A 16,447-nucleotide genomic window follows, 5' to 3' on the forward strand; every position below is an offset into this window, starting at 1 on the left:
GTGCATAGCTTTGAATAAAATTAAGAATTTACTTTTTGTTGGTTGTGGAGCTTGAACTCAAGACCTGGGCACTGTCCCTGAGCTCTTTGGCTCAAGGCTAACACTCTGCTACTTTGAACCACAGTTCCACTTCCCATTTTCTGGTGATCATTTGAAGATAAGAATCTCATAGTATTTCCTACCTAGTCTGACTTTGAACTGGGATCCTCAGATCTCAGGCACCTGAGTAGCAATGATTACAAGCATGACCCACCAGTGCCCAACAGAAAATTAACTTAAACATGGGGAATTATTAATATGCTTTCTGAATTTAGAATTAAATAACAGTTTTAACCTGAAATTTGAAATCTGTTTGGTATGATTTTATATTTATTATTTTCCTTCTAATTGCCCTTGTAAAATTTCTTGTTTTGACAAAATTCTTGCTGATCTTTGGTGTCCCACCTTAACTTTAAGCTTCAGGAAGAAATCTACTGTTGGGTCATGATATGGAGATTTGTATTTAGGGAAAAACATTCTTCTCCACTTACTTCCTACTTCTAGTCTCTTCTAAGAGGCAGGCATTTTTATTAGTAGGTACGTTTTCATCTTCAAGTTTATACAAGATTATTCATGGGAGGGGGGTGGGAAACAGGGACAAAAACATGAGAAGGGGTATCAATGTGCAAGAAGTTATCCAGCCAAAGTATTTTTTAAAATTTTACTTTGTGTTAAAGGTGCACAATTCCTTTTTCTTTTGATTGATCAGAGCACACTGAAAAAAATGAATCTATTTTAAGTAAGTGGTGGGCTGAAAGTATTATAAGGGAATATTTTTCACTAAATTCAACTATTTTTTGTGTACCTGCTAAACATATGACAATTTGTTTAGGTGCTATGGTGGACAAGGAGACATAAAATGGATAAAATGAGGCTAGGTCAATATTTCTTGCCTTTAAAGGAAATGAAGAGATTTATGAAGACAAGGAAAAGATTTTTCAATAGCAACCAAATATAGAAAGACACATAGCATTTTCTGGGAGGGGTATTAGGGATGGTAGCTAAGAGGAAATCTGAAATTTTAGACATATTCCAGACTGGCATCTTTCCTACAGAAGCCATGTGTGAATAGACAGATGTTAAATGTGAAAATCGACAGATGTTATAAAAATAAAGTTTCTTTGGTCACTCCTCACCCGTGATATTTTTGAATACCTCAAACAGTACATGGTGTATATTAAGTATTTAAATATTTCTGGAATACATTTATCATTCTGATGACATTAACAATATAAAATTTGAAAATTTCCCTAGTACAGGTCTAGTTTGCTTCTTTGAGGTTGCTTTTCTATTTGTATTTATTTTCTATTTTAGGTTTGAACATTTTCTGCAGATATTTGATATCAATCATCTGCTTATATTTAAGAATTAGTGATTAAAAGCTGACTCTTAGAGTATAGGAATAGACAGGACTTGCCAAATATGAGCTTCATGGTACAATGATCTGGCTGTTCCATCCAGTTGGTGATCTTCACGTATCAATGACTTTGGATTTTTCTTCACGGCCTATCTCATCCCCTGGACACTTCCATTTCTTGGCTATGTCAGTCCTAAACAGAAGAAGACTTGAAGAGTTAATACATCTAGTATGCATACTTTTATTAAATTCTTCTAATTTCAGTTCACAATAGATTTATCTGGACTTGGTGTCCTCCCTGGAAAAATAAAGTATTTTTTAGCCTTTTACATGAGTGGGAAACATGCCCAAATTAGGCAGAATGTGGGAGAAAAATGTTAGGCTGTAATCAATCCTATACTATGTCAGTCTTTTAAAATATAGGGATGAAATATAACCTCTCGTGATAATCCAAATTTTTATTAATCACTTACCATATTCTGAGCCATTTATATGAAAAAATATGTAAATTATAGCTAGAAACAGATCCTGAAGTGCCTTGTTAAAGTATACCCTTCTTCTGAAGGGTGGGAAATGGGATCACTATTAGTAATTACATTTTATTGATTTCTCCTTTTGTTTGTCCTTCCAGAGGAATTTCCAACAGTTCTTGAGAACTAGGGATAATTTGTGGTATAAATTAGTTTTTTACTCTCACTTTTGAAATTTTATTTTTATTGCTGTACATTAATACACCAATGGGGGGTTCATTGTGGTATTTAAATACATATAGTGGATTTTGGTTATAAATATAATCTTTATTACTCCTTATTATAGCCTTCTCCCCATTCAAAATGATTTTGACAGGTTTCATTATTGTTTATGTAGATGTGTACAAAGTACTTTGACAATATTTACTGCATTGCTCTACCCTCTCCATTTGTCCTCCCCACTTCACTGGTTACCACCTCCAAAGTAGTCCCCATTTTATATTCCTGTCATTACTCTTGTCCCAGGTACTTGGATTTGAACTCAAAACCTCTCACTTACTAGGCAAGAACTCTACTACTTGAGCCAAGTACTCATTCCTTTTCTGATTTAGTTATTTTGGGGGTAGAATCTTGCATTTTTTCCCTATGGATGGCTTCAGACTGTGATCATCTCTTTACAGCCTCCCATGTAATTGGGATCCCAGATATTTGCCACATGCCAAGCTTACTGGTTGAGATAATATCTCACTAACTTTTCCTCCAGCCTAGCATCAAGTCATGACTCTCCTGATCTCTGTTTCCTGAGGAGCTGATTTTACAGCTGAGTGTCTGTCATGTCATTCGTGTCTTAATTTACAAATTCCACATATAAGAGACAAAATGTGATATTTGTCTTAGTCTGGCTTATGTTGCTTAACATGATGAGCTCTGATTCCTTCAATTTTCCTATAAACACATAATTTCATTCTTTTGGGGTTGAGTAACACTCAGTTGTGTTTATATGTCAGCTGATCTACACCTGGGTTGTGCCATTGTGAGTAGTGTTGCTGTAAACATGGGCATGCAGTTATCTCTGTATACTGACTTAATTTCTTGCAGATGTATGTTCATGAGTAGTATAGCAGGATCATATGGTAGTTGTATTTTCAGATTTTTGAGGAACTTCCATACCGATTTCCATAACAGCTACACTAATTTATATTCCAAACATCAGCGTATAATGTCCTACTTCCCCCATGTCCTTGCCATCATTTGTTATTTTCTTGGTGATAACCATCTGATTGTGTTAGATAGAATCTAGTGACATATTGATTTGCATTTCCTTTATAATAAGATGTTGAACATTCCCTCATTTATTAGCCATTTTTACTCCTTCATTTGAGAACTCACTATGCAATTCACTATGTTAATTAGATTGTTCTTTTGGTGTTTATCTTTGTAGCTCCTTATATGTTCTGAATATTCTTTTTTAAAATATTTTTATTGTAATTAATAGAAAGGTTACATGATATTTGCCAGATAGAAGGTGCATTAGTTCACATACATTGATACCCTTTCACATGTCTTGGTCCCCATTACCCTCCCCCCACCCCCACCCCTCATCTTGTTTTCCCCCCTTCCCTATCCAATTTCAAATAACCAAATACAAATATACCCAGTATATCAGATAACAAAGTGAGATACTGTAACAATATGATATCACCAAGGGACAGCAAAAGAGAAGAGAGATAACATAGTGTATTCATTATATGGATTTTGTTTCAATATCCTGGAGGTCCTTTCAATTAGCTTCATACTATATGGCCTTATGTATCAAGATTTTGCTCTATTGCAGATCTCTGCTAGTAGAGCCCAAGGTTTCTACTGATTATGACAAATGAGGGAAGCCATTGAGCCTAAGTTCATTTGAGTCTGACTTACTTCACTTAATATGATTTTTTTCTGTCTTTCCATTTCCTATAAATGGGGCGATGTCGTTTTTTCTGACAGCAGCATAGAATTCCATTGTGTACAAATACCACATCTTGTTGATCCACTCATCAACTGAGGGACATCTAGGTTGGTTCCATATCTTTGCTATGGTGAATAATGCTGCAATGAACATTGTTGTGCTAGTGGATTTAGTACGCCCTAGTTTCTGGATGGTTGGGTAAATGCCAAGTAGTGGAATTGCTGGGTGAATATTCTTTATCTGATAAGTAACTGGCAAAGATTTTTCTTCCATTTTGTAAATTGTCTCTTTATTGTAGTAATTGCTTCATTTGTTGCAAAGAAGCTTTTAATATTTTGTAATCATTATTATTTTCTATTCTATTCTATTCAGAAAGTTGTTACCTATATCCATATCTTTAAGGTTATTCCCTATGTTGTTTTTTTTTGCCACTCCTGGGCTTGGGCTCAGGGCCTGAGCACTGTCCTTGGACTTTCTCAAGGCTTAGCACTGTACCACTTGAGCCTCAGCACCACTTCCAGCTTTTTTCGATGTATGTGGTACCGAAGAATTGAACCGGGTCTTCGTGCATACTAGGCAAGCACTCTACCACTAGGCCAAACTCCCGGCCCTCCCTATGTTTTTTTTTTTTAGTAGTTTCAGAGCTCTAGTTTCAGTCTTCTACATATGAGAATTCAGTTTTCACTGTAGTATTTATTGAAAGGACTATCTTCTCCAATGTAGATTTTGGCAGCTTCATTGAAAGTCAGGTGGGCATAGATGGTAGACCTATTTCTAGATGTTTTATTTTATTACATTGGCCTAAGCTTTCGTATTTTTGCCACTACTATGCTGTTTTTGTCACTCTGGCTCTGAGATATAATTTGATTTGAAATCATTCATTGTGATACTCAGCACTGCCTTTTTTGTCCTCTCAGGATTGCTTTTGTCCTTCAGTGTCTTTTATACTTCTTAATAACTTTCAGGATTTTCTATTTTTGTGAAAAATGACATTGGAATTTCTATTGGAAGCTGTAGATTTCTTTTAAATAATGTAGTTATTTTTCACAATATTAATTCTATTGCTCAGTGAACATGAGAGTTCTTTCCATCTTCTAGTGTCCCATGTGTCCCATTCAGTTTCTTTATAAAGGTTGTATAGTTTTCATTGTAGAGATCTTTGACTTTCAGAGGCATAGTCCTAGTTTTTTTTTGAAGATTTCGTGAGATTGTTTTCCTGTTTTTTTTTCTTGGCTTGTCTGTTATTGGTATATAAAAGTTTAAGTTAATTTTGTATCTGGTACTTTCCTGAAAGTGTTTATCACATTAATAGTTTTTTCTGGAGTGTTTAGTATATTTTAAATATAAGATCTATCATCTGCAAATTGGGATGATTTGATTTCTGTTCTTTTTTGTGTCCTATTCATAAAAACGATTAAGTAGTCAAGCCACTCAAAAATGGAAAACTGTTTTGAAAAACAGCAAATAGAACTAGAAAAGGAAAATAATTCTAACTGTAAGTCAAAACTGGGCATTAAGTATATCTGAAGACATAATTGGTTAATTTGGACAGTAAATCATAGAACATTATCCAGAACACGGCATAATTAAACAAAGTGTCTCTAAAAGAGAGGCGAGAAAAATAGACAATACTCAGAAAAGCTCAGAGAATTGACCAAAGTTAATGGGATAACACATGGTTCAAATTCAAATGACACTCAAGTGAGAAATTAAAGAAAAAGATGAAGTGGTGCATGTGAAAATAAAGAATAAAGTCTGATATTTCTGAATATCAAAAATGAAGAGAAGTTCTTAAAAGCAGTCAGAGAACAGTGATTACTGAAAACGGACAGTGACTTGACTGAAAGCTGACTTCTTAACAGTGGTAATGAAAGCAAAAGGCAATGGAATGCTATCTTCAATATATTATGAAGGAATTGTTATGTCAGTAACCAAATTTGCTACTAGCAGATGCTCAATTGAAGACCAGAAGGTACACTTAAGACGGAAGGTAACATCATAAATGAAATTGTAAAAGAAATTAGAAAGCTTGTAGTACCAAATAATTGGATCCAATATAAAAAAAAACTTATGAATGTTTGTTGTCCTTAATATACTATGTTATCTCTCATCTCTTTTGCTGTCCCTTGGTTATATCATATTGTTACAGTATCTCACTTTGTTATCTGATATATTGGGTATATTTGTATTTGGTTATTTGAAATTGGATAGGGAAGGGGGGAAAACAGATGAGGGGTGGGGGTGGAGGGGAGGGTAATGGGGACCAAGACATGTGAAAGGGTATCAATGTATGTGAATTAATGCACCTTCTATCTGGCAAATATCATGTAACCCTTTTATTAATTACAATAAAATATTAAAATAACTTATGAAATTTTAATAATGTTACTTAGAAGAAAATTGAATCCTAAATACATACAGTAGGAAAGAAGAAAAATTAGAAATTAGTCAGCCAAGAATCAGTTTAAGGTAAACAAAAGCCTAAGACAAGCTCAGCCAGATGCGGTGGCTCATGCCTGTAATCCTGGCTACTCAGGAGGCTGAGATCTGAGGATCAAGGTTCAAAGCCAACCTGGTCACAAAAGGACCTGAGACTCTTATGTCCAATTAATTTCTAGAAAACTGGAAGTGGGGCTTGGCTCAAGGGTTGGGTGGTAGCCTTGAGCTGAAGAGCTCAGAAACAATATGCAGGCCAAGTTCAAGCCCCTTGACCCACAAAAAAAAAAAGACTAAGACAAGCTCTAAGAACATAAATGAGAGGATAATAATAAAACAAATTATACAAATATATGGGCTCAAAAATGTTAAAAGGTAACATTTAAAAAAGATTGAATACATGCTGAATTAATCTAATGAAGGAAAAGCAGAGTAATCATACAAATGGCATGAGGAATGTGGAAAGATAATTACACATTCGGAGATTAAGATGTTCATAATGTAGGGGTATAAAAACAGTTGTGACAGGAGTTTGGCCTAGTTGTAGATTGCGTGCCTAGCATGCACGAAGATCTGGGTTCAATTTCTCGGTACCACATACATAGAAAAAAGCCAGAAGTGGTGCTGAGACTCAAATGGTAGAGCTCTAGCCTTGAGAAAGTCAAAGGACAATGCTAAAGGCCTGAGCTCAAGCCCAGGACTGGCAACAAACAAACAAACAAAAAAAAAGGAAAATAACAACAAACAGTTGTGAAAATAAACTTAAAATTTGTGATAAAATGAATGAATTTCCAGAAAAAGGTTATTTGCTAAAACTTACAAGAATTAGAAAGTCTGGAAAACCCATAATAACCCTAGAAATGGAATAATTAGCAAAAATCTTATTTAAATAAAATTTCAGCCCAGGTATGTCTACTGGAAAAGTTTCCTACTCCAGAGTATAAGTAAGGAGAATATGTTCCAGCTAAATTAGGTACAAAGACCAGATGAGAAAGGAAAACCATGATTACCAGTGTTATTCATGATTGCAGCTGAAAAATTCCTAAAAAATATTTTAGGAATGTCACCATTTGGGTGACATTGAACAAGACGCAATATACTCATAACCTGACTCATGGACTTGGAGCCTCTTTGTCCAACTAAATAATAAAATGAAGAAATATTAGCCAACTAAACCTAGTAAGTTGAGATTTATCTCAGATCTGCAAGGTTGCTTTAATGTTTGACAATCCTTAATGTAATTCACTATGCTAACAGATTATAAGGAAGAAAATGTAGTTATGTAAGAGGATGGAATTGTAGATTTTTAAAAAATTCAGTATGAAAATTATCATGCAAAAACCTCAAGACAAGAATAGATGGGAAATTTCATAATTGCTTAAATGATATCTATAATAAACCTACAACTAACACTGTATTTTATGGGACCTTGTGAATGTTTCCCATTGATCAAGGGAAGACAACTCTGCCCATTATCACTATTTAAATTCAGCTTGAAAAAGATGTTCTCAGTAGGTATGTAAGACCAGAAAAAAGTTGGTGAAAGTATTGAAATGGAAAAAACAAACTGTTGATAATATTTGCAATTTTTTTGTATGTTGTGGGACATGACGGCATTGTCCCTGAGGTCTTCAGCTCAAGTCTACCACCCTGCCCCTTGAGCCACAACACCACTTCTGGTTTTCTGGGGGTTAATTGGAGATGAGAGTCTCACAGACTTTTTAGTACCCAGGCTGGCTTTGAACTGCAGTCCTCAGATTTCATTCTCCTGAGTAGCTAGAATAATAGGCATGAACTAACACGCCTGGCTTATTTGCAACTATTTTGGCTCATCCCCAGTCTTAGACATTAATGGGGAAAATAACTAATATCAACTGCTGAAATATGCAGAATAAACCATGAACACAAGCACTTTGTTGCTTCAAGCTTTGTTGTGAGAAATTCAAGCATAGCTCAATTTTTTATGTATGTATGTATGTATGTATGTATGTATGTATGTATGTATGTATGTATGTATTTTGTACTGTATTTTATTGTTGGGGTAATGTATAGAGGAGTTACAGTTAAATTTTTCAGGTAGTGTGTACATTACTTCGTGAACATTGATACCCCTTTTCATGTTTTTGTCCTACTTTCCCTCTCCCCTTCCCAATCTTGTTTTTCCCCTTTCCTTCCCTATTTCAAATAAACCAACATATGTATATACAATATACCAGGTAACACAGTTGGATACAGTAAGAACATGAGAAACCATAAAGGGAAAAAAAGAGGAAAGAAGCATACATAGTATTGCATAGTACATATCACATAGTACATTAAGAACAACAATCACAAAGATAAACCTCTTGTTTCCATATAGCCTAGAGTTCATTTCCTTTATCCTATATGGCCATATGTACATAGCTTTTGAGCTATTGTGATCCTCTGCTACGAGAGTCCTAGATTTGTACTAATTATTATAGATGAGGGAAACCATGGAGTCTATGTTTCCTTGGGTCTGGCTTTCTGAACTTAATATGATTTTTTCCAATTCCTTATGAATGGGGCAAGGTTCCATTTTATATGGTTGTAACCATTTACCTCAACTCCCTTTGCTAGTGAGGCAATTTCTAATGACCCAAATATCTGATGTTGTAGAGGTAATATAATTTTATTCAAAAGCATATTCAGAAATAGACAGGCTTTTTAAAATGAAGCAGTTGTCCTTTTTAAAATTTGTAATCAGAAGGTGGGTATCAGTAATTATCAGTAATTTATGCCTGTAATCCTAGCTACTCAGGAAGCTGAGATCTGAAGGTTATGATTCAAAGCCAGCCTGGGCAGGAAAAGCTAACCACCAAAAAACCACAAGTGTAGCTGTTGGCTCAAGTGATACAGTGCTATTTTTGAGGGACAGTGCCCCAGAACCGACACACACACACACACACACACACACACACACACACACACACACACACACACACACACACAGTTATTGAAAACAAGACTGAGATCCAGATTCAGAGTATGAATTTTTTTGTGATGATACTGGAGCTTGAACTCAGAACTTGGACATAGCTATTCTTTAGCATTTTTGCTCAAGGCTGTCACTCTAACACTTGAGCCACAGCTCCACTTCTGGTTTTTGATGATTAGTTGGAGACGTGTGTCTCATGGATTTTCCTGTTCGGGCTCAATTTGAACTATGATCCTCAGATCTCAGTTCCTAAGTAGCTAGGATTACAAATGTGAGCCACCAGCTCCTGGCTTATTGTTTATAGTGATTATTAAGGTAGTGAGTAAGACAACCAGTCTCAGAGATTATCATGTTTGTTGCCTGATTTTCTGGGGTTTTGACAGCTCTTTTTATATACGTTTTATTCTAATACCTTGAAACCTGTTATTTCACATGTTTTCCTGTCTGTGCTTGGTTATTTCAGATGCTTAAATAAATCTGGTGTGTATTACCATCTTGGTTGACAGCAGAAAATTAATTTATTTAAGTAGTTTACCATTTCTTGAGTTATTATCTTTTGTTAATAAAGGGTTGACTTACCAAAACATTTTATTCTGATGTAAATGGTTTGACATTCCTCTTAGAAAGATATATACATTTTTTCAGGTTTATTTGTATTATCTTGAAAGTAGCTAGTAATTTAAAGCCCCAATCAGTGAGAACATGTACAGTAGGAGCCCTGAAATAATTGAAAAATTCCTGAAAGCTTTTAGCATTACTTCTGCTGCTGACTTTGTTATTGATGAGTGTTCAGTAACAAAAGTTCCAAGGTCAAAACAGCAACAACCAAAAAAAAAAGCAGTCAAAAACCTCTGTTGTTTTGACCCTCTGATGTGTCTCATAAATTCTAATGGGAGACAGACTGAGTGAAATCAGTGATAGGCCCACATAGTTGTCTTCTATCATGCACTGGCACAGATTGAATATCTCTGTGATGTGACTTATATTCATGGAAAACAGAACACTCCATTTTCTAGCTTGTCTGATTCAACAAGGGTAAACATGATTCTCAAAAACATTCATGCTCAACATTATAACCCAGGATATGATAAGGACACCTGCTCAGCTATGTTCATCTCTGCACTATTCCCAATAGCCAGGCAATGGAAACAATATAGATGCCCTACTGCAGATGAATGGATACAAAAATGTGGTATATATATATGTATATATATGTACATATATATGTATATATATATGTACATATATATGTATATATACAATGGAATTCTACATACCCAATAGACAAGATAAAATGATGGCATTCGCAGGGAAGTGGATGAATCTAGAGTGAATCATGTTCAGTGTCAAGGCCAAAGGAACAAAAGGTGCATGGTATCCTTAATATGTGGCTATTAGATCCAAACAGTACATGAGCAAGGGCTCAATATTTGTGTACCCAATGCTATGGACATGGTATTGGAAATATAAATACAGCTATATAGACATAAAAATTTATTACTCTATAGACATAATGTTTTATTACATAGATTAATATGTATCTATGACATAAAAACCCTCAGCCTAATTTTAATTATATTTTAAATAAGTGCCAGTGATTGTGTATAGAGATTCCCTTCTTGAATACTTGTTTGTTAAACACCTCATTTGAAATATGATGTAAAAATCAATGTTAATAAATTCTTTAATAAAAAACATGCACCTAGTACATTATAAATTATTTGGAGTTTTTGTTTTGTTTTGTTTATTGGTCGTGGGGCTTGAACTCTTGGGCCTGGGCCGTTTCTGAGCTCTTCAGCTCAAGGCTACATCCCTACCCCTTGAGCCATAGCGACATTTCCCATTTTCTAGTGATTAATTGGAGATAAGTATTTCATGCTCTTTAGTTCCTGGGCTGGCTTTGAACTGAGATCCTCAGATCTCGGCCTTCTGAGTAGCTAGGATTACAGGTGTGAGCCACTGCCCTGGCTAATTATTTGTTTTTAAGGCAAAGAACATTGCCCAGATATAAGCACACACTTTACAGATTTGTGAATAAACTATATATAGTTATATATACATGGTTTTTTAAAGCAGTGTGTAAAGAATGTAGTTTAACTTAACCAGTATCCTAAACTTATTTCTTGCTTGTGATCATAGACTTTATTTATAATTCCATAGCAAATGTTTATTTTCATTAAGTTACAGTTCAGATGTTTGTGGCTTACTATTCTGTGTGTCTCACAACATTAAAAATTTGTTATGTCTATAGCTTTCTTTAAAAAAAATCCCTTCAAATATGGCCAGTTTATTTTTATTTTTATTTTATTTTTTGCCAGTCCTGGGCCTTGAGCTTAGGGCCTGAGCACTGTCCTTGGGCTTTTTCAAGGCTAGATATCTACCACTTGAGCCACAGAACCACTTCTGGCTTTTTTCTATGTATATGGTACCGAGGAACCCAGGTCTTCATGCATGCTAGGCAAGCACTCTACCACTAGGCCAAACTTCCAGCCCAAGGCCAGTTTATTTTTGAAACAGATTTAGTTATCCACAGTAAGAATGATAATGGAAGAAAAAACAGATTTCTTTTCTTTTCTTTTTTTTTTTTTGGTTGGTCATGGAGCTTGTACTCTGCGTCAGGGCACTGTCCCTGAGCTCTTCAGCTCAAGGCTACCCTCCTACCCCTAGAGCCATAGCACCACTTCTGCTTTTCTGGTGGCTAATTGGAGATAGGAGTCTCATGGATTCTAGTGCCTGGGTTGGCTTTGAACTGCAATCCTCAGATTTCAGCCTCCTGAGGAGCTAGGATTACAGGCGTGAGCCACTGGGCCCGGCTATAGAGATCTTTCAAATAATTCATTTCAGTCCTTCACTTTTGTCCTCTTCCATTGCTGGCTGACCCATTTATAGGAGAATGTACATGGTGGCGGAGCTGCCTCCTCTGTGAGGCTCCTTTCCTTTCAGCAGTCTAGTAAGCTTAACAAGCATATATGGCTGAGAGCTATAGAAACATGAGACAGCTAAAGAAGACTATGACTTTTGGCCTGGATCATCTACAACTAAATCATTAACATCATGGTAATGATGATTGACCACACTTCCCATTGGAAGTTCCATTTTTGATCACAAGGTGATTTTTCTTTAGTGTTTTACTCTGTCTTAATCATAATCAGACAATATAAATATTTGAGTTAGACAGAGGGAGGAGGAAGATGAAAAAGGAATTGGAATAACATGCACTATTTAAAACAATCATCCCTTCAAAGGGATTAAAATGTGTTAAATGTTATTACTATTCCTACTTGAATAGACTTGTTTTGTTTTGTCTTTTAGGGGAATGGTCCTTAACAGTATATGTATTTCTTTTCAGCTACTAAGTCGGGATTGCTACCTCCACCACCTGCACTCCCTCCAAGACCTTGTCCTTCACAGGTAGGATATAGATTTGGTATTTGCAAAGTATTTGGTAGTAGACAAGCTGTGTTACAGCTGTGCTTCACTGTAAGGGTTGATATTGACAGAATTGGCCAGACTTCCATCATAATGTCCAGATGAACAGAGTGGCTTAATGTTTTTGTCACCCAGCCAGCTTCCAAGCTTCATCAGAAGAGGGAAAATTTCCTCAGTAAGCCACTAAGAAGTGTGTAATGTGTAGTTTGGGTTTAGTTTTGCTATTAAGGTTGAGTATGATTGTTATAAAGACCTTGTAGTAAGCCGGACACTGGTGGCTCACCCCTGTAATCTTCACTACTCAGGAAGCTGAAATCTGAGGATCATGGTTCAAAGCCAGCCTGGACACAAAAGCCCATGAGACTCTTATCTCCAGAAAGATGGAAGTAGCGCTGTGGTTCAAGTGGAATAGCAATAGCATTGAGCTAAAGAGCTTAGAGGCAGCACCCAAGCCCAGAGTTCAAGCTCCAGGATCGACCAGAAATAACTAAAGGCACTGTAGTAGATGATGTATCTCTTCAGTTGTGATTAGGGGATATATTTGTTCCATATAGTACGTTCTGTATAGTACGTTCTCTATATTCCATCACCATTTTAGGAGCTACATTAATTTCACATGAACTAAAACAAATGGTCATCAAAATGATTTGATTTAGCTCATGGTGCTTTCTTCAGGATGCTGTTTTCTGTTAGAGCAATAAGCTGGAACAGCAGAAGTTGGGAGACTGTCATACAAATCTATTTTCCCTGTAAATACGTTGTATCTTATTTACAAGTGCTACTATGGCCTTACTTATCACTACACTTCACAGATCTGAAAGTGAGGAAATAGCAAATTGATGGAGTGTGGTGTATAGTACTACAGATCTTTCCATCCATTAATCACTGTTAAATAAGCCTTTCTATATTTAAAGACCCTTTCTAACTTTTGGTAGGAAATACTGAGAAAATTCTCTAGTTTCTATCTTGTTGCTCTGAATAGTTCAGAGCATGCCTTTCCATGTGGCTAATCTCATCACTTGAGTTACTAAAACCATTGTAAATATTTGCTTGTTCTTTCTTCAGACAATTAGAAGATCTTTAGCATGCACTCAACCATGAGATACAAATACCATGAGGTATTGGCTTTCTACTTTAGTTTGAAGGATCATAAGAGCCCACTTCGTCCTGACCTTGTTCAGAAACAAGTGAGATCCCCTTTTAGGAAATTCAACATTAGCTTTAAGAGATATTGATCAGCTGGAAAGTAGCTGTTGAATGTATGCTGCTTATGTAATGCCAAACCTTGAGTTTTGCCCTATGCCTTTCCTTGGTTCTAATTTCTGCTCATTCAAAATTACTGGCTAAGTTAATTAAGTATATATTATGGATCATGGACTGTACTGAGTGCTCTTTTGTGTATAACTTCAGTTTCATAAAAGCTGGGTGCTAGTACCTTACCCCTGTAATCCTCACGATTTAGGAGGCTGAGATCTGAGGATTGCGGTTAAAAGCCAGCTTGGGTAGGAAAGCCTGTGAGACTCTTATCTCCAATAAACTATCAAAAAGCCAGAAGTGGAGCTGTAGCTCCAGTGGTAGAGTATTAGTCTTGGGCAAAATAAGCTCAACAATAGTACGTAAGCCCTGAGTTCAAGTCCAGGGTTAGAACAGATAAAATAAAAACCTTATGAAGTCGTGGGACTTGAACTCTGGGCCTGGTCATTGTCCCTGAGCTCTTCAGCTCAAGGTTACCATCCTACCCCTTTAGCAACAGCTCGGTTTTCTGGTGTTTAATTGGAGATTAGAGTCTTACAAACTTCTGTGATTGGGCTGGCTTTGAACTGTGATCCTCAGTTCTCAGCCTCCTGAGTAGCTAGGATTACAGGCGTGAGCCACTGCTCCCAGCACTAATACTCCTTTTTTACAGATGAGGAAGTTGGAGCACACTGGACTTAAGCAAGCCATCAAGGTAGCATAACTAGTAAATAGTAAAGCCAGCTTCCAAATGAAAATATTTAGGCTCCCTCTCTCCATATCCTTGGAGTATAAGTGCCCATGTCTATAGCAAGACAATAAATTCAATGTGCTTGTAACTGTGGTTTGCATCACATCCTCTTAAGGGGAAGTAAGATGAATGAAGGATTCTATTTGGCATCCACAGCCCACCTGGACTTGGTTGCAACAAAATTAGCAAGCCTTTGGGGGATGCTTATCTACCAGCTGCTAGTTTCACAACCTCTGCTCTGGAACCACCTGGATAAATACATTGAAGATCTGTCTGAAAATGCTTTTGTAACCAACCCCCTTATCTTTCCCCTATGGCACAAATGACAGTAGTTCCTTCCTGGTGTGCAATGGGCTGCTGCTATCAGCAGTCTTCATCTGAGCTGCTGAGGTGGGCTTCCTGTCTGCTGTGGGGCCTAGTGACTGAGGATCCAACAGGGGGACTGGGAATTCTTAAGTAACCATTAATAAATAAGTCTGCTTCTTTGTCTACCAGATTTCCCAGCACAATGTAAACACTGAGCACAGCACTCAGCCCAAGCCTCCAGCTCAGCTGCCTAACTATGGAGATTTCAGACGACAGGACCAGGTGTGTAAGAAATGCAGGCAGAAAAATCTCCCGGCTCTTTTCCCTTTCCCATCCTTTTGCCCACCATAAAAGGGACATATATTCAATATATAAAGTGCTGAGATTTATGCATGTGTTTATACGTAGTCTTTATGCCTTATCAAATGTCAAATATTGACCCTTGGAGAATGAGGACCACAATTGTCCCAAATTTTTTAGGTGTTAATAGGGTTTTGTAGAGATTCAAAATGCATACAAGCTTCCCGAAAGCTTTTAAGTCATACAGGAAACAAAACCAAAAACACAAAACCAAAATCAAACTGGCCAATTTTGTTAAAGCTGGCTGTTTTGTAGCTTATATGATTATTCATCTTTTTATTTATAAAATGCCTGTTAATATCCTGAGGGCTTAGTGATTAGGAAACACTGCAAGTAAATCAGCCTTAGGATAGTGCTAAAAACCATTTCCAAATCTCTCATCTGTCACCTTATTTCTACGTTATATGATTAAAATTAAATTTTACATGTTATGCCAGTAATTTTTCCTAGAAAAATTTAAGTTTGTTGCACATTCATTAGGGATTTCAGATAGTTTGCCTTTTCAGTTTGTTCCATTTCTGTCCTTGCTGTTTAATTTCTTGCTTACTACTTTTTGGTGTTGCTGGTCTGGGAGCTTGAACTCAGACCCTCACATGGATTTTTCTTTTTATTGCTGCTCTTATACCACTTGAGCCAGACTGCCCATACTCTTTTGTTGGTTAATTGGAAATAAGAGCCTCTTGGACTTTTCTCCCCGGAATGGCTTTGAACCTTAGTCCTCTGGATCTCAGCCGTTACAGTAACTAGAATTACAGGCATGAGCCACTGGTGTCCAGCCTATTATTTTTACTACTCCTACTACTGTTACTACTACTACTGTTTCTGTGGGCCCTAGAGTTCATCTGGGATTGAGCAATGTACATAAGTTTTTTTTTCTTTTTTGGTTGGCCACAGGACTTGAACTCTGGCCTGGGCATTGTCCCTGCGTTCTTTAGCACAAATCTACCATCCTAACCCTTGAGCCACAGCCCCACTTCTGGTTTTCTGGTGGTTAATTGGAGATAAGAGTCTCACAGACTTTTGTGCCCAGGCTGGCTTTGAACCATGATCCTCAGATCTCAGCCTCCTGAGTAGCTAGGATTACAAGCATGAGCCACAGCACCCAGTTTGTCCCTAAATTTTGTGCTCTAGGCTAGTGCTCTACCACTGGAAGCCACAG

At 36.7% G+C, this 16,447-nt stretch overlaps 1 protein-coding gene across 6 annotated transcripts in view; it reads left to right on the forward strand.

Annotated features, from left to right (window-relative positions):
• The window catches only part of Reps2 (RALBP1 associated Eps domain containing 2), a 188,694-nt gene that overhangs the window by 135,859 nt on the left and 36,388 nt on the right, over nt 1–16,447 (forward strand). For all 6 annotated transcript variants that reach the window (XM_090326959.1, XM_090326962.1, XM_090326964.1 and 3 more), the window contains one exon: nt 12,559–12,620. In XM_090326959.1, the coding sequence (XP_090183085.1) occupies nt 12,559–12,620 (62 nt within the window). The remainder of the gene's footprint in view (nt 1–12,558; nt 12,621–16,447) is intronic.

The sequence above is a fragment of the Megascapheus bottae genome, chromosome X (genome assembly GCF_031878675.1).
Source record: "Megascapheus bottae isolate mThoBot1 chromosome X, mThoBot2.hap1, whole genome shotgun sequence".
Classification (NCBI taxonomy): domain Eukaryota; kingdom Metazoa; phylum Chordata; class Mammalia; order Rodentia; family Geomyidae; genus Megascapheus; species Megascapheus bottae.